The 23,821-nt window shown below is 39.8% G+C and overlaps 1 protein-coding gene across 1 annotated transcript; it reads left to right on the forward strand.

The window, feature by feature from the left end:
• The first annotated feature begins 322 nt into the window (after positions 1–322).
• rimkla (ribosomal modification protein rimK like family member A) lies at positions 323–23,785 on the forward strand. The gene is made up of 5 exons (XM_089009933.1): positions 323–1,135; positions 14,307–14,537; positions 16,660–16,746; positions 19,809–20,012; positions 21,649–23,785. The coding sequence occupies exons 1-5, from the start codon at positions 973–975 to the stop codon at positions 22,149–22,151; spliced, it is 1,188 nt and encodes a 395-aa protein (XP_088866059.1). The 5' UTR covers positions 323–972; the 3' UTR covers positions 22,152–23,785.
• Positions 23,786–23,821: the final 36 nt, after the last annotated feature.

Genomic DNA, 23,821 nt, shown 5'->3' on the forward strand with positions numbered 1-23,821 from the left:
CGTTCACGGTCGAGGATAACAATTCCAACTTGAACGCCAATGTGTTTGTCTTCCACGGATGCTTTCACGTGCTTGCGTAATATAATATGAAGGCAAATTCGATGCTTGAACATATAAGACAGCGGCCAGTTCGCGTGACGTTGACGGCATTTTGGTATTTAGCCTGTAGCGGCGGAAGTATCGTTGATTCTTTCACCAGATCCTCGCCTGGGCGCAATGTCTGGTCTGAACCGGTTCTGGAGGAAGAGCGCGGGCTGCTGACTTCACGCACAGAGTGACGCCTTAACACTGCGCGCCCCTCACCCAGGCTCGGCCCACTTGTGAAAAAAAAAAACGCTTCTCATTGGTCGTTAGAGTATAACCACGCCTACTCTTCCCCGCTAACCGTTAAACATGGTCGCTGGCTGCGGATTGTGATTGGTTGACAGCTTCCCATCATTTTTATTTTGGGACCAGCCCTGGCTGTGCACGAGGAGGAGCTGAGTTGTATACATATCGCGTCCGACTCGTCTAACGCGACAATAAAGCCGCGTGTACCTTTCAGCACCAAGCCTTCGTGGATAGCCGCCCAAGGAACACCGAGGAGGCGAGGCGAGGAATATGCGATTCGTTTTCCGGGGGAGTTCGTCGCTCGGTTGACGCTCCGGAGACACCGTGTGGCGAGCTCGCTCCGTGCCCTCAAGGCCATAAATCGGTGAAAAAGACAAGTTTGGGCGGACATTTTTCGCGGTCTTGACGTTGCTGAATGGCCTCAAATGAAAGGAAACAAAGGTGATAAAGAGTCTTCGTTCGAGCTGTTTGGTCGTGGCGAACCGCGCCAGAGCTCCATTGTGTGAGCATCCCGGTGCTATTTTTCACAGCCGCCCAACCCCCGGTGTCCCTTCCCCCCTCCCTTGCTCCCCTCATAGCAGCTACAACTCTTTTGGACTCACTTTTATTTGGGGAGGGAGGGGGGACCACGAGCCTTCCGTTATGTGCTCCCGCCTTTGGTTCGTGACCGACCGACGTATCAGCCAGGAGTATCCCCAGATTCAGATCCTCCGGGCATTGAAGGAGCGCTGCGCCGAAGAGGATGTGGAATTCCGTTCGCTTCTCATGGATCAGATCGTCCTCACCATCAGCGAGGGACAATTGGGTAAGTGCGGTCGCATATCACGTATTGTTGCACTCACCAGGGGCGTAGTCAGGGTGGCACAATAACTCATTGAAGGGTGACCAGGAGTGGCTGTGTGTGCTTGCATGTGTGTATCAATTTCAGTCAATAAAATTCAGTTTTCATCAAGCAGGAATGAGTTAATATTCTGCTGAGTTTAATTTACTGGAGAGTAAATTTACGCATGTGACGTTGGCATCCCGTCACCAATTACATTTTGGCGCATGATGACCCGTCGTCGACAATTTGCTTATCTTGATTGTGCGACACCTGCCTGTGACTTCAAGTTTACAACTTTCTTGTCAAATAAAGCGCATACAGTACAAATGAAACGTCTTCCTTCTCAACCAGACAACAAGGTGCCACTAAGGGTGCCTGTGTCGCCATCAAAGAACATTTATCATAAAATGACAAAATAATACAACACAACACACAAGACACAGACAGTTGTGCAATCTTAACTACTTTTACTCCATACACTGTTGTTTGAATCAGTTCTAGATGAAAGAGGAGCAAATGTCCTTTTGACTAGCAGATCAAAGACATTTGGATTTGCCTTTATTAGTCTCGCAGTGGATACATTTACATTTCACAGCAGCAAAGGAATGAAAGTAGAAAAACAAAATACATGAGCTGCTGGAAAGGCAGTCACTCTCGCTGCGCCATCTTGAAGTGAAAAGAACAAAAAAAAACTAAATAACAAATAATATGACAATAAAAATCAATATGACAACACAAACACACAGAGTCATTCATTCTTAAGCACTTCCTGTACCCTCTTTGTTATATGAAGCAGTTCTAGATGAAAGAGGAGAGGATCAAAGCTAATACATAATGCTGAAATGTGCAAACGTTTGCTACAAGCTAATTTGGAAAACAACAAGAAGCTGTTGCATCCATGAACGAAAAAAAGGATTGGCTCATGAAAATCCGCTTCAATTCCAAGCCGCGATGGCCAGTTCCACATCCGCATCGGCGGTCTTCCCAAAACAGGAGACTGTCCACCAAACTGGGCTAGCCTAAAATAGTCGCCGCATGATGACTTAAAACACAGATGACAAAGTCAAGGCCCGGGTGCCAAATCTGGCCCGCCCCTTAATTTTATTCAGCCCACGAAAGCAAATCATGTATATCAAGTGCTATAATGCTTGCTAATGTCCGGACCAAAATTTCACACTGTCCCATGTAGACAACCATAACAATCATTATTTTCTACTTCAAATTTGAAAATTTGTTGTTCATTAATTTTTACGCTCTGTATGTAATATGTGGAGGGGATGAAACATTCTAATGTCTACCACAAATTCATAACAGCCCCCAAGAGGAAACCGTAATGACAATGTGGCTCGCGGCAATAAACGAGTTTGGCACCCTTGACTTAAAAGATTGAAGTGCTGACCACTGCTCATTATATCTAAAAAGCAAAATAACAAAAAACACTATTCATTCTTCACAAGTTTAAATGTTGTTTTTTTTACGATAGTTTGTTCCTACTGGCATTACGAGTAGAAGGTCGGGTTGCTGTATGTGTGCATTTTATTTTAATGAAATATTTTGTTTAAAGGACAACCAACGTCACTTTTTTGTTTCCTAACTGACATCGGAAAAACGTTTTATAGCATCTAAAATACCCAAAACACGCAGTATGATATTTTTATTCAAATGCAAAACACCAATAAAAATAAGAATCGTGAAACACTGGACGTGATGCTATTATGTCCATTTGTGGATGGTCCTCACATGAGATTAGCCTTGATGTTGAGAGTGGTGTGGGAGCTGTGCCTCAGGGATGGGAGGTTGTGAAACTGCAAAAAATTGAGCTGCGAATTGGGCATTTTCAGAAAGTCCCGCCCCCAGTTTGTGACTCCACACCAAGACATCTTGCAGGAGAATCAAAACAATGGCTTCAGATTCGGAGAATATGCTTTGTTGTTACACATCCAGTTATGAATATGATTCAAATAGTTTTGAAGAGGATAGCATACATGTTTGCAATTGATTAAAGAATTTATTCCGTCTCATTTTGAGGCATCACGCGTGGGAAATGTCGCACCCGAGGGAGGCAGAAAATGGCGACAAAGCCGTGTAGGGAATTAGTCAGTGCGTTTCCACAGGTTGATAAATTTCTTCCATGGAGCTTGGTCGCCCTCTTCTGGCGGCGTTTTGGTGCAACACAAGGTTTTCAGACCAAACAAGTACAGCAAAATACATTGACGTGATGGAAGGACTGCTACAATGCGTCTTTTTTTTCGGTCAGGGGCGTTCCTTCAGTGACGTCACGTACGGACTCGTCACCAACTCAAAAACAAGACTTCCTGAATATTCAGCGCGAGTCTTAAAACGTAAAATATAGCTACATGCGGTGGAATATTTGTAAAATACGCTCAGTAGAAGTCATTTGAAGCCATTTTACAAATTATGGACACAACTTTAAATGTTGTTTTTTTACTATGGTTTGTTCCTACTTGCATTACGAGTGGAAGGTCGAGTTGGGGTATGTGTGCGTTTTATATTAATGAAATATTTTGTTTAAATAAGGATGTAATTTATATTGACTGTAAGACTCTTGTTTTATTTAATTTGCATTCCGATCAATTCCTATCGAAGTATAATTCATGTCAGAATAACGGAACCACCTCACATTCCCCCTAACAGTGGTCTGTTGGTGGAGGAGGGGTGGAGGGGGGGTCTGCATGGGCTAGCGGCTAGCCCATGCAAACGTGTGACCGCCTAACCTACTTTTTCCCAGCGCCTCGTCACCGAGGGGATGCAGCGTGTCGCTAATAAGATTTCTTCTGACCACGACTCGGAACAAAGGCCGTTGTTAATTACATCAGAATCAAGTGTGATTTTGCTCTGCTTAGCATTGTAGAAATTCACAGTGCTTTATGGTATTTATTTTACCGTGAGAAATTGTGATGGTTAACCTTTTAACGCAAACTAGTACACCGTTTTTTTTTTAATTATTCAGTATATAGTTCATATCAAACATTTTAAACTACAGTAGGTCATTTTCTTTCTTTCTTTATTTGACAATATGTCTTCATATAGCAGCGCTTTCACAACAGCTGCAGCTACAAACGAGGCGCTTTACACAACATTTAACATAAAATGCCAAATGCGATACAGCGAAATACAAAGCAACACCTTTGGACAAGAATGCAATTGGAACAACTCTTCTTACATGTGCCTTTTTCTTTGAAGCACTGAGAGATGAAAAAAGAAGAGGATCAAAGTCTCCTTTCACCAGTGGAGCAGAGATCCCAATGCGCATAACGTGACCCTCGTGTATTACCAGCCAAGTTTGAAAGTAAACAAGAACCTATGGAATCCGTTTTTTGAATCCAAATTTTGGTTCCGTTCTCCTCACCCATCAACTCGGATCAACACAAAGTTTTCAGACCAAACAAACAGTCAGGTGCGTTCCTGACGTGACGTCACGTCAGGCATCATCATCAACTCGGAAACAAGACTTCCTGAATATTCAGTGTGAGTCTTAAAACATAAAATATAGCTATATGCGGTGGAATCTTTGTAAAATGCGCTCAGTAGAAGTCATTTGAAGTGATTTTACAAATTATGGACACAACTTGTCCGGAGGTGTCGGTTGTCCTTTAATATTCCGTATTACAGAAATTGATTGTAGGCAACCTTTTTCTTGAATAGCTGAGGATAGGTTTCCCGAAAAAAAAATGCGAACGGCATACCCCTAATATGCAAGTACCCGCTATATCATGAGTTTCAAAGCCCTGCCTTGTGCACTATCATGTGATAGTGACAGTAGGATCCCACCCAACAGACATGCACGGAATTCATCAGCAAAGTGCAAAATGGACTTGAGTCATCGGATGAGGGATGTGAATGTGTCTCAATTAACACGTTAATGTTGTCTGCTGCCATTGGTACTGACACTTGGGAGAAGATTTTGAACATAATGTGGGGTGTCCAAATAGCTTTACAAAAATGCGTACTAGTCGCTGTCTGGCTAGCCACATCCAAAAATGCTAGCTACCTCTACATGTATGTAGAACATATACATTAGATATAGATATACAGTATATTGTATTAATTTTTTTCCAGTTTATTTTTATTTTTTTTATGCAAAGCCTAAAAAAAATCAGCGGTGGTCCACCATCTTGAAATGGTTGGTGTTCCACCTTTTGAGGTTTCACTGTATACTCAGTGGCAGTCACATGTTTTTGGGCGGTATGATATCAAAGTGTACGGATACAACCAACCTATCAATGATTTACTGTAAATTACCCATTTTCTTGAACTGAATCAAATTGATGCAAGCAGGTCAAAATCGTATTTACCTGATTATTTGAGCCTTTTTTGAAAGTGGTGTATGTCTGAAACACATTCAATATCACTAGTATTTGACATGAGTCTTTCCAATAATTCAAGGGGATCCCCTTAAAATAATATATGATGCCTAACATATGAAAATACTTCAGAGCACAAACAAATAGATGACAAACAACATAACCTCTTTGGCAAAGCTTAATGTAGAACAGTTTAGCTTGGTGAACCCAATTCCCAGCCAAGTGGAGCACCGTCTAGACCTGTGTGCACACAAGCGGAGCCGACCTGTTACCTGTAATCCTTCCCGGCGCAAATATCTCCTGAGGCCTTGACGCCCCAGATTAGCAGCGTATGGGTGGATTAGGCGTTCTAGGAAGAAATGTAGTTTATCCCCAAAGTCTTCAGGTTGGCGTTGGAGTACACACAGCTTGAGCACATCACACCTGTGACACGACCATTCATCAAGGGTGGATAAAATGCAGTGTTCGAAGGCTGCGTTTGATTATTAGTTTTAATAGATGAGCCAAGTCATTCATATTTTGTAGTTGAGGAATAGGGTAACTGTGCATCTATCATATGAAATATTCATTTTAATAGTAAAGCATTGTCATTTTGAATGATTTGAATTATCATTAAATTAAATGATACAATTTAGATTGAATGTATAATAAAGTGTTGCATGTATAATATAAAATTGTTTACTGGGAATTTTTTAATTATTTGCAATCAATTTGTGAACCCCATTCTGTAATGCATCAATAAATAACAAAAATTAAAAAATACATACATAAATTTTAGAATATGATGGACGGTATATATATCTTAATATTCTGATTTCATAGACGTAATACTTTACCTGTTCTGTAAAATGCTTAGTTGACGCTGCAGCCTTAATGAAAGCGGAATCGCAAAAAAAGTTGTGTTAAGATAAGAGAAGAAAAGCTAATTTTTATCACAATGGAGGAATTCTTCATTTACAGCAGCAAATATATTAAAAGGAGGAAGTAGAAGACTATATATATATATATATATATATATATATATATATATATATATATATATATATATATATATATATATATATATATATATATATATATATATATATATATATATATATAATGTCTCATCTCATCTCATTTTCCGTACCGCTTATTCCTCATTAGGGTCGCGGGGGTTGCTGGAGCCTATCTCAGCTGTCTTCGGGCATGAGGCGGGGGACACCCTGAATTGGTTGCCAGCCAATCGCAGGGCACACAAAGACGTACAACAGTCACAGTCACACTCACACCTAGGGACAATTTGGAGTGGTCAGTCTGCCTGCCATGCATGTTTTTGGAGTGTGGGAGGAAACCGGAGGACCCGGAGAAAACCCACGCGGCTCCGGGGAGAACATGCAAACTCCACACAGGGATATATATAATGTCATCATATTAATTATTTTTTATTGAATTATAAAAGTTATTGTATTGTATTATATTCCGTTAAGCGTAGCTCCAACTAGTTGATGCTTAATGCAACGTCAGCCACTATTGTAATTTCGATTCTATGTGTCTTTTATATAAAAACAGTTCCAAAATAGGCCACTCAATGAAGGTGCCCATTATACTACAAAGCACCTTTTAATGTGGAAAATATGGTCATGAAAGGGATCGTCTCTCGGGGATGCCCCCCTATTCACTCAAAAACACTGTCTTTTTTATTGGGGAAAGGGATATATCAATAGAACATTATTATATAACTTGATGTAAATGCTCCGTGGGCTGATTAACGGAGCAGCTGATGCGGATGATGCAACGTTCCCGGGAATTCGAAAAGGGTGCAGGAATTGGCATCTTGATGTCAATGACTATGATGGAGTTTATTGTTTACGAAAATCGGCACAGCTAATACGCTACATTATGTCCCCATTTTCCATGTTTAAATTCCTTTGCATGATGATATTTTCTGTGGTGTGTAATGTCCATTAATCAAGCAACATACGTCTTTCCCTGTATGCATTTCCACTAATCTAGTCAAACTTGACATTCGTTTTAGGCTTGGTCACAGTGCGGTCCCTGATAACACAGTGACATGTCGCTACTTCAGCGTTTATCTATCATGTACCTCAGTTTCAAGTTTCACTTCATGTTGATTGTTTCAATTTGAGGATAGGAGTACTCATAAAAATGCACGTGTACATACCGTATGCTGTTTTGGTGACTTCATGATTTACAAACGCAGTATTCAAAAGGGCCAGAGACATTTCACATCTCATGATTTGTTCGCAGGGCAATCCAAGGAGAGGAATTGATGACAAATGCATCACCCTTATGTCGTCAAATGACTGACCGAAACCAATATTAACCAATGCACAACTGTCATGTTATATAAGCTTTAATCAAAATCTAATGACCCTCCAACGCCAAAATGTGACACTCATTCCGCATCTACCAGCTCGCACAATAGATCAGAATCAAAATGGAGGTTATATTTGTTCCACTCTATATTTTTAATGAGCTATCCAGTTCTACCCATTTGAAACTGGAAATCTTTTTAAATGCCGCTCACATAAAGACCGATATTATATCTTTCCACACTATCCTGCCTGCTGGCTAGCTGATATGGATGTTGTCACTTATTCGTGTTTTTACACTCCACATTGCTTATTTAAAAAAAAGATACATGGTAAAATATAAAACATCTATGTGTCATATTTGTCGATTTAATGACACACTTATTTTTCATCAAAGTTATGAAAGGGTAAATACTTAAAGGAAAAACATTTTTAGTCCGCTTCTTTTTAAACGTTATGACCATTAAGACTGTAAAGTTATGAAAGGGGATCAAAATGTTCTACGCGATCTGTTCCGTGGGCCTCCATTAATCTGAACCTAGTCTTCTGATCGGTCTTGCATTTATGGAATAAGAATTAAGGTGATTCATCTACTCGTTATCAGCCATCGTAAGGAGGCTGACATTTTATGTGACACTGAAACGGACGTCAACGTGCCCTCAGACTTCAATTGCAAATGTCACAGGAACAACCCCCCTCCCCCCAAAAAATAATAATAACAATACATTTCATTTGTAAGAGCCTTTCAAAACTCTCAACGTCACTTTACAGTCACTGGATCAGTTTTTCTGTGGGGGAGCAGCGGCAGCCACATGCACCAACGTTCACTCAACCCAGAATAACTCAAATAAATAAAAAGCTATTATATAGCTATTAGATAGCTAATAACTAGCCAGATAGCTAACCAGCCAATAGATAGCTAATAGATAACCAGCCAGCTAACAGACAGCTAGCTAGCTGGATAGATAGCCAACAGATAGCCAGCCAGCTAGCTAGATAGCCAACAGAAAGCTAACAGATGTCCAGCCAACTAGCTAGCTAACAGATATCTAATATATAGCCAGCTAGATAGATAGCTAATACATAGCCAGCCAGCTAGATAGCTAACAGATAGCCAGCCAACCAGCTTGCTAACAGATATCTAATAGATAGCCAGCTGGATAGATAGCTAATTGATAGCCAGCCAGCGAGCTAGATAGCTAACAGATAGCCATCTATTAGCTTGATAGCTAACTGGATTTATAGCCATTAGAAAGCCAGCTAGCTAATGTAACTCTATTATTGAAATCTCTCGAAATATCATTGCGCGGCTCACAAAAATTGTGATTAGTGATACTCCCAATGCGAGCTTGAGGGCACTTTGACATCAATATCGCTTGGGAGAAAAATCTGCCTCTTGAGATGACTCAAAACAGGTGGATTAATCATATTGATTCATATTCTACTAACTACATACAAACCACAATACATGTACAGTTAACCTTGGTTTTCAACCATAATCCGTTCCAGAAAACTGAAATATTTCCCATTATAATCAATGCCTGCTTTTTTTTTTAATCGTGATTGAACAATACAAACACGCCTGCAATCATTTTTTATGTCGGTTTTAAAACACGAGGACTGGTTGATTGAAGTTCCGTTTTCCAAGGGACAATTTATGTTGAAATCCGAACAAAATGAAGGTGAACAACAATCCTCTACTAAAATTGTTCGAACGGTTCCCCGATCCTGAGTATCTTGTCCCTGAGAAAGTATTTCTCTTTGCTTTAGCCAACGACACAGAACACAAAATAAAAACAAGACCAGGTAGCTAGCTGCCAGCGAGTCACATTCTTGAAAGTTACTGTTCACTTTGATTCTCTCCCCTGTCATCCATAACCGCTTCTAACGACAAAGTGTATGTGGAAAAACTGGGGAAGATTCCATGACTGTATGTGTCTTATGTCTTACGTTATATGATTTTTGTCAGTTTATGTCACTGGTTCTGTAGATGGCGGCCCCTTATATATATATATATAAAAAAAGACTTAATCAATACTCTGCCCCATTGGTCTCGACATGGTTCCTTTGTAAACGGAGAAAAGCACAGTTAAAACAGAGCCAGTGTGTGTCCAACGCGATGATACCCGCTCTCTACACTTCCCACTGTAGAACCACTCGCATGGCTCAGTGTGCCAGTACAATCGAACCAGTGTGTGAGTGGATTGAATAGAGTACACCATGAATCCTTTTGCTTGTGTACAGAGATTTTGTGAAGGAGGGGGTAGGGGGGAAGTAAGGAGGGTCTGGCTTGTTTTTATGGCTTACACTCATTTTCACATACGACGCTTGTCCCCTTCGCATGTGTTAGGACCACAAGGCATCCTTGACCTTTCCTGGTGGCTCCCTTCTCATTATCTTCTCAGTACTCTCTGATGCACAATTGCTCTCAATAATATATTGAATAAACCTTTATGAATGCCGGCAGGTGTAAAGTATAGATTTACACATAAAATAATTGTATCATCATAAAACATATCTTCGTCCATACACTGCTTACTTAGCAGAATTTTATTTCCACGGAAGTCCTCTTGTAAATTTTCATCCGAAGGAACTCACTTCCCCTTTTTTTTGGTTGCGGCATCCCAGTGCAACTTTTTCACTTCCGATACGATCACGACATTGAAGGCTATTGTCTGATACCGGAATCAATGTGATTTGATAATGACATGTTCTTTTATTATTATTATTATTATTTTTTTTTCAATATTATTTTTATTATTATTATTATTATTATTATTATTATTATTATTATTATTATTATTATTATTATTATTATTATTTATTATTATTATTATTATTATTATTATTATTATTATTATTAAATGGAACTGTATAGTGCCACTTAGCAGTTTTTTTGACGACGATACTAGTGCAGCGTGTTCTACTGGAAACAAATTCCTTATGTGTTCTACATACTTGGCAATAAAGATGATTCTGATTCTGATTTTGATTCTAATTATTATTATTATTGGTAGTAGCAGTAGTAGTAGTGGTAGTAGTAGTAGTAGTATGATGATTATGCTTATTATTGGTATATTTTTATGACTTTATTTTCTATCAAATGTTCAAAGCGACTTGATCAAGTGATAACAATACAAACAAAGAACAATCGTCAGCAACTGTCGGTATGACAAAATATGACTCGTTTATTGAACATTTGATTGAAACATCAGGATATAGTACGCTAGTTTGAAATAAAAACATTCACTCATTCATTTAAAATGTTATCTATCCTCGCAAGGGTCATACTGGAGCCTATCCTAGCTGTCTTCGGGCAGTCGGCGGGGACACCCTGAACCGGTTGCAGGGCACACAGAGACAAACAACCATTCACTGTCACACGACCTCTGCACTGCACTCGACTGACTGCACTCCATAATAAATCTAAATTCCTAAAGTCACATTGGAGTGATCTGTTGTATGATTCGTCGTAATAGTCATAAAATGTGGTCCTCCCTTTCAACCATCCACCTTTTTTTGCAAGAAATCCAATGACTGGTTCAGTCATTAGAGCATACAAAAGGGATTTTCAACAGCATCGACATTGCGACTGTTTTCTACCACATGATGGAATATTTTTGAAAGATTGCACTGCTTCCATTCAGAGACGATCCAGAACCTTGTGGAATCTAATCCAAGGCATACTGGAATGATTTTGTTGGCTAATGAAAATTATAACACAGTGGTGTGTCCACATGGTTTCTCCCATCTGATGAGTCACATCGTGTTCCCTGAGATCTCTCTGAATGCCGTTGCGCTCTGTTTGTCTTAAATTCATTCACCATGTGACGTTGAATAGGCCTTATGATGTGGGATTTGTTTGTTGATACTCACCCAAACAGCACCCACTAAAACCCCCAATGCATGTCTACATTTGTTTTCACATTGTCGAACGTGGGACACAATAGAGTCTGCGTCCAGCGTGTCGCTGTCACAGTAAACAAGCCCTCTTGTTAGACTTAGAGCAGGGGTGTCCAAACCTTTTGCAAAGGGGGCCAGATTTGGTGTGTTAAAAATATAGGGGGTGCCAACCTTGGCGGATGTTCTTTACATAATACAGCATTTAATTAAAATACATTTCAGTGAGACATTCTGTCTTGAACATGTGCTTTTTTATTATAATTTCAGCTCTGTTAACCATGTGTTTTGCTTAATTTGAAACATGGATATCAAAACTGAATTGACATTCAAACTTGAAATTGTATATTCACTTAAAGGACAACCGACATCGGGTTTTTTGTTTCCTAACTGACATCAGAAAAATGTTTTATAGCATCTAAAATACCCAAAAGGTGTGATATTTTTATTCAAATGCAAAACACCAATAAAAATTACTTAAAGTGTGCAAAATATGCAACAAATCGAGCTGCTAATTGGGCATTTTCAGAAAGTCCCACCCCCAGGTCGTGACGTCACGCCAAGACGTCTTGCATTGCTGGAGAATCAAAACAATGGCTTCAGATTCGGAGAATATGCTTTCTATCACCCAAAAAGAGGCAGAAAATGGCGTCTAAGCTCCTGTGAGGTATTAATCAGCCCATTTCCACAGGCTGATAAATTCCTTCCATAGAGCTTGGTCGCCCTCTTCTGGTGGCTTTTTGGTGCAACACGAGGTTTTCAGACCAAACAAGTACAACAAAATACATTGACATGATGGAAGGACTGCTACAATGGGTCTTTTTTTTTCGGTCAGGGGCGTTCCTTCAGTGACGTCACGTACGGACTCGTCACCAACTTAAAAACAAGACTTCCGGAATATTCAGCGCGATGCTTAAAACGTAAAATATAGCTATATGCGGTGGAATCGTTGTAAAATACGCTCAGTAGAAGTCATTTGAAGCCATTTTACAAATTATGGACACAACAGGACAAATTGTGTCCATAATTTGTAAAATTAGACGTCGGTTGTCCTTTAACTTCACACTAACTTTTTGGTTACAGTTAAACAGAAGTAATTTTTCTTTTGTTGATTGTCGCCGTTTTAGAGCATTAAAGTTATATGTAGAAAATTACCATTTTAGAAAATTGAGAGGCTCATTCAGTCAATGACACATATACTAATTTGCTGTTCCTAATTGAGCTTCTAGATGTCAGCACTTAGCACACGCGGGTAACAGCGCTACTGCCCAATGGATTCATTCTACATGCGGGCCAGACGTTTTTGATTTTATGACGGAGACTGCGGGGCGGATGAAAATTGTCCATGGGCCGCATTTGGCGATTTTGGACACACTGCTTTAGACAATCAAGTTCAACCTGCGTAGGTTTTTACTGACACAAATAAACAAATTAAAACATACCGATATGCCATCAGGATTTCAGTCAAAAAGTTTCTGCCCGACACCCTCAAAGTATCTGCCAGCACAACCAGATAGAAGATGGTTAAAAACGGCCTGCAGCTAATCATACCTTCCGCTAGCACTGGCTCCATACAGCTTAACACTGCCAGCCTTGTGACCGACTACCGCTTCCGTGTCCTTAACTCTGCCAACTGGCAACCGAGAGTTGACTCAGGGATGATGACTCTGGAGGGCGTCTGCCAGAAAACGGTCACATTTTCCACCAGGAGATGATGATGGCTTCCGTAAAATTTCACCAGCCACTTACACAACTCGTTTCTCTTTCTGAAACGTGGCATAGTTGAGAGAAGCCAAAGCAGATGCTGACTGATGTCTGCAGTTCTCCACTAGGCAGAAAAATATACATTAAAATAACTAAATAAATATCAAATAAATAGGTAAATATAAAATAAATAGATAAGTAGATAAAAAAATGCATAAATAAATGCATAGGTAATGAATAGGTAAATAAATTAATAAATGCATAAATACATAAATAAACATATGAATAAATGGGTAAATAAATACATACATAAGTGGGTAAATAAATTAAGAAATATATAAATAGATACATAAGCATATAATTAAATATAGATAAATACATAAATAAATAGTAAACAAATACATAAATATTAAATAAATATATCAATGCATATATTAAATAAATACATATTAAATAAATAGATACCTAAAAGAAAACGAATTAGTAAATAAATTAAGAAATAGGTACATCAATAAACAGATGAATAAATAAATAAATACATACATAAATAATTACATAAATACATATAAAATAAATACATAAATATGAAATAAATAAATAAATAGGTGAATAAATGGATATATAAAAATAAATTGATAAATAAATGAAAGAAATAGGTAAATAATTTAATAAATAGATACACAAATAAACAATAAATAAAGTAAATGAGTAAATACATTAAAAAATAGATAAATAGATACATAAATAAACCGATGAATAAATAGATAAATAAAGAGTGAAAAAGTGTTCTCATGAAGAGGCCCGAATCCCAGTAGAAGAATCTTATGTGTTAAATTTGGCTTGTCAAAACATGCATGGACTTTTTTCACTTCACCAAATGACTCTCTGACCTCATCTCTGACTTTCTAGGCCTACAAGTGGACCAAGAAACGGTGACATCATATCCCCAAGTGGTGGTGGTGCGAGTGCCCACGCCATGGGTGCAGTCGGACAGCGACATCACCGTTCTGCGTCACCTGGAGAAGATGGGCTGTCGTTTGATCAACCGTCCTCAGGCCATCCTCAACTGTGTCAACAAATTCTGGACCTTTCAAGAGCTCGCCGGCCACGGCATACCGTTGCCCGATACCTTCTCCTATGGTGAGTCAGTCATGCATCCATGTCATTTAGTAGAAAAGGGTATTTTTACACCTCATCTGTCGTGTGCGTGGGGTTTATTTGTTGTAATATTTTCCGCAAAGTGTTGAAAAGAACATTGCTTCTGCAACAATTGACAAAATGCAACTTTGCAAAGTGAACTGTGAGAAACTTTTGCCGTCATGCGATGATCCCACGTGTCTTCCAACAGATCAGTAAAGCTTTCAAAACGGTGAAAGATTTGACCGTTGGCAAATCAAAACATCCCATTTGACAAGAGCGCAGCCCTGATTCAGGCTGAGAGGGAGTGAGAGAAACAAGGCTGCTGCGGTTTGGCCTACATTCCATTGCTCTCTCTTCGGTGTAGTCCAGGCAATCCACGCAGCCAGGATACGGACGGACGAACTTATGTAACAGTCCTGCTGCCTGACCCGCTGTCCCCTTGTGACTTTTCAAAACAAAATAAGCTAGCCATCTTTCTCTCTCTCTTTCTCTCTTTTTTCTCTCTCTCTATCTATCTCTCTATCTATCTATCTATCTATCTATCTATCTATCTATCTATCTATCTATCTATCTATCTATCTATCTATCTATCTATCTATCTATCTATCTATCTATCTATCTATCTATCTATCTATCTATCTATCTATCTATCTATCTATCTATCACTCTCCCACATCTGTCTCTTGCTTTCTCTCTCTTTCTTTTTTTCTCTCTCTCTCTCTCTCTCTCCCCCCATCTGTCTCTTTCCCCCATCTCTTTCTCCCCCCATCTCTCTCACTCTTTTTTCTCTCTCACGCTTGTTTCTGTGTCTCTCTCTCTTTCTCTCTCTCCCACATCTATCTCTTGCTTTCTCTTTCTTTTTTCTCTCTCTATCTCTCTCCTCCATTTGTCTTTTGCTTTCGCTTTCTTTTCTCTCTCTTTATGTATCTCTTATCTCTTTCTCTCTCCCCATCTGTCTTGATTTTTCTTTCTCTCTGTCTTTTTCCCCCCATCTCTCTCACTCTTTTTTCTCTCTCACGCTTGTTTCTGTGTCTCTCTTTTTCTCTCTCCCACATCTATCTCTTTCTCTCTCTCTCTCTCTGTCTCTCTCTCCTCCATTTGTCTCTTGCTTTCGCTTTCTTTTCTCTCTCTACGTATTTCTATCTCTATCTCTTTCTCTGTCCCCATCTATCTCTTGATTTTTCTTTCTCTCCGTATCTCTTTTTCTCTCTCCCACATCTATCTCTTTCTCTCTCTCTCTCTCTGTCTCTCTCTCCTCCATTTGTCTCTTGCTTTCGCTTTCTTTTCTCTCTCTACGTATTTCTATCTCTATCTCTTTCTCTGTCCCCATCTATCTCTTGATTTTTCTTTCTCTCCGTATCTCTCTCCGCATCTCTCTCTCTCTCTGCCCATATCTCTCTCTTTCACCCCCTCAATCTCTCTCTTTCTCTCTCTCTCTTGATGTATCTCTTTTCCCACCATCTCTCTGCCCCCATCTCTCTTTTTCACTCTCTCTCTCTCTTTCTTTCTCTCTCTCTCTCTCTCTCTCTCTCTCTCTCTCTCTCTCTCTCTCTCTCTCTCTCTCTCTCTCTCTCTCTCTCTCTCTCTCTCTCTCTCTCTCTCTCGCTCTCTCTCTGTCTCTCTCTCGGGTTGAAAGCATGTGAATCAGCGTGTTTGGAAAAAGCCATGTGACCGAGTGGATCACATCTGTTCGCTTGAATGGATTCCAGATTTGAGCGCTGAGCCATGTGAAAACAAGGAAGGAATTAAACTGGCTCCGCAGTATGTTTAGTAACATGAACCATTTCTGTTTTGTATTTTGTTGTTGCTGTTGTCCTGAACGCATTTCATCATGACACTTTTTAGAATTGCCCCACGAGCGAATGCACCCAAAGCGAAAGCGTGACGGCGACTTGATTTCAGGCCATTCCGACGACCGCTCACTTCCAATCTCGTCCATTTCGCTGCGCCGTGACACTGCTGTTTTGAGTCACTTCTGTTGCCATGGCGACGTGTTCCTTTCCTCATCCCCTACCCCAGTCACAGTTGCAATTGCTGAACTTGCCGATCCAATGAAGCTTCCTTTAACACGTTGCCTTCCTCTGTGTGATCTGGTGCTGCTGTCTATGTGGTTCTTTCTCAGGTGGACATGACAACTTCCGAAAGATGATTGACGAGGCAGAGCCGCTGGGCTACCCGGTTGTGGTAAAGAACGCGCGTGGGCACAGAGGTAAGACAGATGCGTCATGCCTCGCTTTCACGGGCCTGCAAGTTTGTGTTCAATGGAGGCAGCCTGCTATCAGCCTCCCTGTGTGGAGTTTGCATGTCGTATTGCCTGCGTGGCTTTTCTCCGGGTGATCCACTTTCCTGCTACATACCAAAAAACATGCGTGGCAGATTAATTGAACACTCTAAATTGGCCATTGGTGTGAGTCTGACCTCAGATGGTTGTTCGTCTCTGTGTGACCTGCGATTGGCTGGCAACCGGTTCAGGGTATGCCCAGCCTACTGCCTGAAAACATCTGGGGGAGGCTCACGCATGCCACGTGACCCTCGTGAGAATAAACCAATTCAGAAAATAGATATTTAAGATTTGTGTAGTTGCTCTGAAGCTTCCACGTCTCCACGCACGTAATGCATACACTCAATGTTGACATACAGCTACAGTTATGTAGCTCAGGGCTGTCCATACTTTTTGCAAAGGTGTGTCCATACTTTTTGATGTGTTAAAAATGTAGGGGGGGAAACGTGGCGTATGTTCTTTACATAATACAGCAATTAATTTAAATAAATTTCAACAAGCCATTTCGTCTTGAACATGTGATTTTTTTATTTACATTAAGCATGTGTTTTGGTTCATTTGAAACATGCATATCAAAATTGAATTGAGATTGAGAAATTTAATATCCACTTTCTTTAACACTAACTTTTTTTGTAACAGAAGTAATTGTTCTTTTGTAGGTTTTTGCCATTTTAGATTTTTCTTTTAATGTTGAAAATCGCCATTTCAGAAAATTCGGGGGCTCATTCAGTCACTTTAATTTGCTGTTCCTAATCGAGCCTCTAGATGGCATTATTCAACACACACAGGTCATTAATTTCAATAAATTGCTTCACATTGAACTCTTTAAAAACAACCACTGATACTTGACAAATCAGCCAGACATAGTTGTTGCGTATTTCAGTGAAGAAATAGTCCAATTTCCACCCATCCTGAACACATCGGCCCGCACTGTGGCCATTTTAGAAAATTAGGGGGCTCATTCAGTGCTGTTCCTAATTGAGTCCATAGAAGGACGCACTGAGCACACGCATGTAGCAGCGCTGCTGCCCAATGTCTTCATTCTACATGTGGGTCAATAACGGCTGGCGTTATTGACTTTCATTCGGCTGCGGGCCGAATGAAAATCGACCACGGGCCACACTTGGCCCCCGGGCCGGACTTTGAATGTGTCTGATGCAGACCATCCCTGTCACCTTAAATCTAAACAAATATGACTAATAATGTGCTCTGACACCATGAAAGCACTCGCTCCACTCTTGGGTTATTCGTGACACTGTAAGTGCCATGTTGCAAAAGAAAAATGAACCGAGTGACGACAAATGTTCCGGGCATGCTGGGATGTAATTTTCTGTCAAAAAAAAGGTGCCTGTTACTCGAAGCAACAACCACCTTGCAAAATAAATAAATAAATATATCACCGTAAAATAAAGAGCGTGGCACGCTCAGTCACATAAGCACGCTCCAAATGCCTGTGACATAACTAATGACACACACATTTTTTTTCTAAAATGCTGCTTAGAGGAAATGAGGTGATGGCACACAACAGGGGACTAGAGAGGGGGTGCGGGGTGCGGCTCTGCCAGGTCTGACAATTTACTAAAAGAAAGGGTTCTACCGTTTTGTTTTGTCAAACGTCTCATATGGTGCTGAAGAATAATTATTTTTTTTTCCAATTTTGGGCCCAACAAGAGTCAGGGAATAAATGGTTTCAAGGAAGCAGATGTCAACATTTTGCAAGTTTGTGTTGTGTTCCAAATGCCGTGCATGAGTTCACCTTCAAACCATGGCAGTGATTTCTTACTTTCATTTGCTTTCTACATACGCGGTTTTTGTGCTTGCCCAACTGGACACACGTACACACACGTACACAATCACACGATTAGACCCTGCTTTCGTACCGGGGGTCAGAGGCCTTGGCAAGAAGAAGTGCTAATTAAAAGAGACTTTTTCTCTCCTATGTGAGAAGCATTTGTTTGTCTCCATTAGGAAAAGCACGTGAGCCATTTATTTATTTATGTATGTGTTTATTTATTGGCTTGTTCATTTATTTGCGTGTTTATTTATTTATGTGTTTGTTCATTTATTTGCTTGTTTATTTATTTATATGTTTGCTTATGTGTTAGTTTATTTATTTGTGTGTTAATTATTCATTTATGTTTGCTTATTGACGTGTTGAATTGTTTATTTCTTAATGCATTTTTAGTAGCTTATTTATTTATTGTCTTGTTAATTTATTTGCATGTTAATTTATGTATTTTTATTCATTTGTGTATTATTTATTTATATGTTTGCTTATTTATTTATTTGTGTTTTAATTATTTATTTATATGTTTGCTTATGTGTTCATTTATTGACATACTGTATTTATTTGTTTGTTTATTTGTGTATTTTTATAGCTTATTTGTTTATATATTGTGTGTTTATGTATTCATTCATTTATTTGCTTATTTATTTATTTGCTCATTTATTTATGTGTTTATTTATGTATTTATTCATTTATTTTCTTATTTATTTGCTTTTTTATTTATGTATTTACTAATACAGTATATTTATGTATGTATTTATTTGTGTGTTAGTTTAGTTGTTTATTTGTTTATTTTTTGTGTGTTTATTTATGTGTTCATTCATTTATTTTCTTATTTATTTATTTGCTCATTTGTTATTTATGTTGGTTTATGTATTCATTTATTTTCTTATTTATTTATTCGTCTATTTATTTATTTACTAATATATTTATGTATGTATTTATTTGTGTGTTAGTTTAGTTGTTTATTTGTGTTATTTTTTATTTTTAATTATTTTATTTCAGTTTTTAAGAGAGAAGAGGAACTGAGAAAGGAGGTTTTCAGCAGGTTTAGCTGAAAGACTTTGGATAAGATATCAAACCTCAATTAAAGTTCCTCAAAAGTCAAATCGCTTGCAGGTCAATTCCAAAAGTCTGCTTATGCTGAATGAAAAAGAATTGTACCTTGTGTTCTTTTTGGCCCCACCTACCCCCTGCCCCTCAGGCAAAGCTGTATTCTTGGCACGGGACAAGCACCACCTGACAGACCTGTGCCACCTGATCCGTCACGACACCCCCTACTTGTTTCAGGAGTATGTCAAAGAATCACATGGACGTGATGTACGTGTGGTGCTGGTGGGTGGCCGGGTCATCGGTTCTATGCTGCGCTGCTCCACCGATGGACGGATGCAGAGCAACTGCTCTCTTGGTAGGCTTTTCACGCAATACAATACTCCTGTACCAGCAGCAACGCAACATAAAATATACCAAATTCCCTGTTACATCCGTTGTCAGTGTGTCACTTTTAACACAGTTGAAGGCGCGCTTCTCAATCACGTGATTTTTCTGCTAAAAATGAAAATCAGGGACTAGCAAAATGAGTTAAAAAAACATCTTTGGAAAGTTTCTTTGGGAAGGGGGAAAAGGCCCAGCCAGCAGACAGAGAGAGAACCAGTCTACGCTATTCACCGAAAATAAGGCTATATTGTATAAGGTGCACCCAAAAGCCTTCATTTTCATCAAAAGATAACCTTGCACCTTACATGTGAAGTATTGTTGAGCCACAACAGGTCTCGCAACTACTGTCTGCAGCCACCGAATCCATTTCCCCTCACCGTTGAAGAAGTAGTGTGCGGTGCTTGCTGGGACATATAAAACATATGCCTCTACTGTCGTGCCATATAATGTGGTGTGCCTTACATATTGAAAACTTTTTTTCATCATGTCATTCAATGAAGGTACGCTTTATAGTCTGATGCACCTTATATACTGTATGTAAAAAAGTTTGAAAATGCACCATTCATTGGGGATGCGCCTTATACACTTGGAAATATGGTAATCAACAGTATCAAGAGTCCTAGTTAAAATACATATTTATCTTTACAGGAGATTCCCACGCTGCGTAATGTGTAATGATGCTGACATTTTTCATGCACTTTGTATTTGTATTTGTAGTGTTATCTTATTTTGAAGGCACGTTTAAACATGACCACGCAGAGCATTGTGGCCAAATAGTAAATTCCTCTTGTAATGATCCCTGTTTATTATTATGTTCATAAAATACCACAGTCATATCATAGCTTTTTTTTTTGTCAGTGAAAATATTGTCTGACATTAAAACGGTCCACGGTGCAAAAAAGGAGGTGCTGTTGATCGTTTACATCACAGATGTCAAAGTAAAGGCCCGCGGGCCAAATCCGGCCCGCCACATCATTTTTTCGGCCCGCGAAAGCAAATCAAACTTGTTAAATTCCATGATGATTGCTAAAATCTGAGCCAAAATTTCATATTTTTGGATGTCAACCACAATAAGTCATTATTCTTGACTTCAGATTTGAAAACGAGTTATTCATTAATTTGCTGTGTGCAAATGTAATATTTGAAGGGATTTAAACATTCTAATGGGTTCCCCAAATTCATAACGGCCCTCGAGAGGAAACCATAACTACAATGTGGCCCGTGGCAAAAAATGACTTTGACACCCCTGGTTTACATGAACATAATTTTAAGATCCGGATCTCATCTTTGATCTTTTTATTCGGCCCTCGAAAGCAAATCAAGCATATCAAGTGTCATGATGATGAGCTTAAGCCTGAACCAAAATTTCAAATTGTCGTATGTAAACTACCATAACATTCATTATGTTTTACTTCAAATTTAAAAAATACTTATTCCTTAATTTGTTGTGTGCTCTATATGCAATATGTGGAGGGCATTAAACATTCTAATGGCTTCCACATATTCATAACGGCCCCCGAGATGGAACCGTAACTGCAATGTGGCCCACGGCAAAAAAATGAGTTTGACACTCTTTAACCCAGGAATGTGTATTTGGTGTCATCAAGGTGGCGTGGGGATGATGTGCCCACTGAGCGAGCAAGGCAAGCAGCTGGCCACCGAAGTTTCCAACATCCTCGGCATGGACGTTTGCGGCATCGACCTCCTGCAGCTCAACGACGGCTCCTTCGTGGTGTGCGAGGCCAACGCCAACGTGGGCTTCATCGCCTTCGACCAGGCGTGCGGCATGGACGTGGCGGGCATTGTGGCCGACTACGCCCTGTCCATGCTCCCCAACCGCCTCACCCGAAAGATGTCCTTGCTGTCGGTGGTGTCCAGCACCAGCGAGACCAGCAGCGAGCCCGAGGTGTGCCCCGTGCCCACTGTCGGCGGTTCCTTGCCGGAGGCGGTGTGCAACATGAGCGTGGGCTCCACTTCTAGCGAGAGCGACCCCGAGCTGGCCGAGCCGTCTCAGTCGCCCCCCTGCCAAGCCTCCGACTCGGTCCTGCCCGACCCGGCCTACAACTTCAACACGCTGCTTGCCAATGAGATCAAGCTATTGACTGAGTGAGATGCGAGCCGCCCGCACGCACCAGCAAACGCACACAAACACACACACAAGTTCATTTTCAAAATACACGTGTATGAATGCGACAATAGAAATTCTTACTCATAGTAACCCCTCCATCTCCCACAAAAGATTTGAGGCTGCTGCCCTGACACCCCCCCCCCCCCAGTCGAAAGGGCTAATTCAAGTACAGTGAGACCTCAACTTACAAACTTATTGGTTCCCAGACAGGCGAAAAGTGTGTATCTAAAAAAAAAATTCCCATAGGAAACCATTAAAATGGGAATAATCAGTTCCCGGGTTTCCATAAAATATACTTTTCAACTAAATAAGCCTTAAAACTACACACAACATACCTTATTCTATGTATAATAAATGTGCTATTGTATTGCAAGGAAAGAAATACACTGCATTGTATCATAAAGTCACTTTATTTACATTTGTGATGGTCGTTTATGGCTTGGTGGAATGGCGTTGGAGGTCGAAGGTCAAAGGGAATTGCTGTTTGGAAAGAGAGGCGCATTACATGACGACTGTAATTAAAAAAATAAACTGTGCTGTAAAATAAAGTTTTATTGACCTTTTTGATGGTCGTTGATGGCTTATGGAAGGAGAGTCACCTTCCATAAGGACTGTTGGTAACTTAACCTCTGGTGCTGTTCGGTCGTGTGCTTCCGCCGAAGATCACTCCGCCCGCCGTGGTGGGTGTGTATTACGAAAATAGTGCTTTATATAAGGTTTAATTTTCATAAATTTGACGTTAGTAAGACAAAAAGTTTGTAAGTTGAGGTGTTTGTAAGTTTAGGTCTCACTGTACTCTCTCTCTGTATTCACATGCTCAGAAAAACCCTTCGAGCGTTAACCTAAGTCCTGACGGTTTTTATGTAGACCTGTCAGAAATGATGAAATTAGGACCATTTTAGCTTTTCCAAGTGTTGCAGAGAGAAATAACAAAGAGCATCAAACATGACGTGGGGAGAAAATGAAACAAAAACATTGTCAAATGAACCAAAAAATGGACGTATAACAGCATATGTACTTATCGGCAACCTTGTTAAAAATGTTAGCCTAGAAATTGGATAGGATTAGCCTTTATTAGTCTTGCATGGAGAAATGTATGCGGGTTTTGACCGACTTTGTCCACCTCTTAATACCACAGCTGTCATGTTTCATTTATTTCTGTCATCATATGACAAAACGTTTTTTTACAGGTATTTAATGAAACATCGTGACTATTTAATATTACAATATGTCCACATACAGTAACTGTCCAGGTTTTGTTAGTCATACCAATCAAAGGACGGAAAAATTCAGATGTGACGACAGGCCGCTAAGCCCCCCTGCTCCGAATTTAAAATTTAATTGGTTTAACAAACAGCCCCGTTGTGAATATTGTATAAGTTGCATCAGTCGGCAGTACAGATTCGGAAGGTGGATAATGTTGACATGGCAACACAAAAAGACTAAACTCTGATTGGACAAAAAAATATATATTTATTCAACATGGTCTAACTGGCAAGTCGTCAATCCATCCATCCATTTTCTAATCCACTGATCCTCATTAGGGTTGCAGGCCTGAGCCTATTCCAACCGTCTTCGGGTAGTCGGCGGGGGACACCCTGAACTACTTCCCAATTGCGAGCACACATAAATATATATATATATATATATAT

Source organism: Hippocampus bargibanti, linkage group LG01 (assembly GCF_051943395.1).
Source record: "Hippocampus bargibanti isolate YZ-2025 linkage group LG01, ASM5194339v1, whole genome shotgun sequence".
In the NCBI taxonomy this organism is placed as follows: Eukaryota; Metazoa; Chordata; class Actinopteri; order Syngnathiformes; family Syngnathidae; genus Hippocampus; species Hippocampus bargibanti.

What these genes read in the sequence shown, in the direction of transcription:
- rimkla (XM_089009933.1), top strand. Translation starts at nt 973, where the DNA reads ATGTGCTCCCGCCTTTGGTTCGTGACCGACCGACGTATCAGCCAGGAG. An exon ending in CATCAGCGAGGGACAATTGG is followed by an intron (nt 1,136 to 14,306) that starts GTAAGTGCGGTC and finishes CTGACTTTCTAG; the next exon opens with GCCTACAAGTGGACCAAGAA. An exon ending in GCCCGATACCTTCTCCTATG is followed by an intron (nt 14,538 to 16,659) that starts GTGAGTCAGTCA and finishes GTTCTTTCTCAG; the next exon opens with GTGGACATGACAACTTCCGA.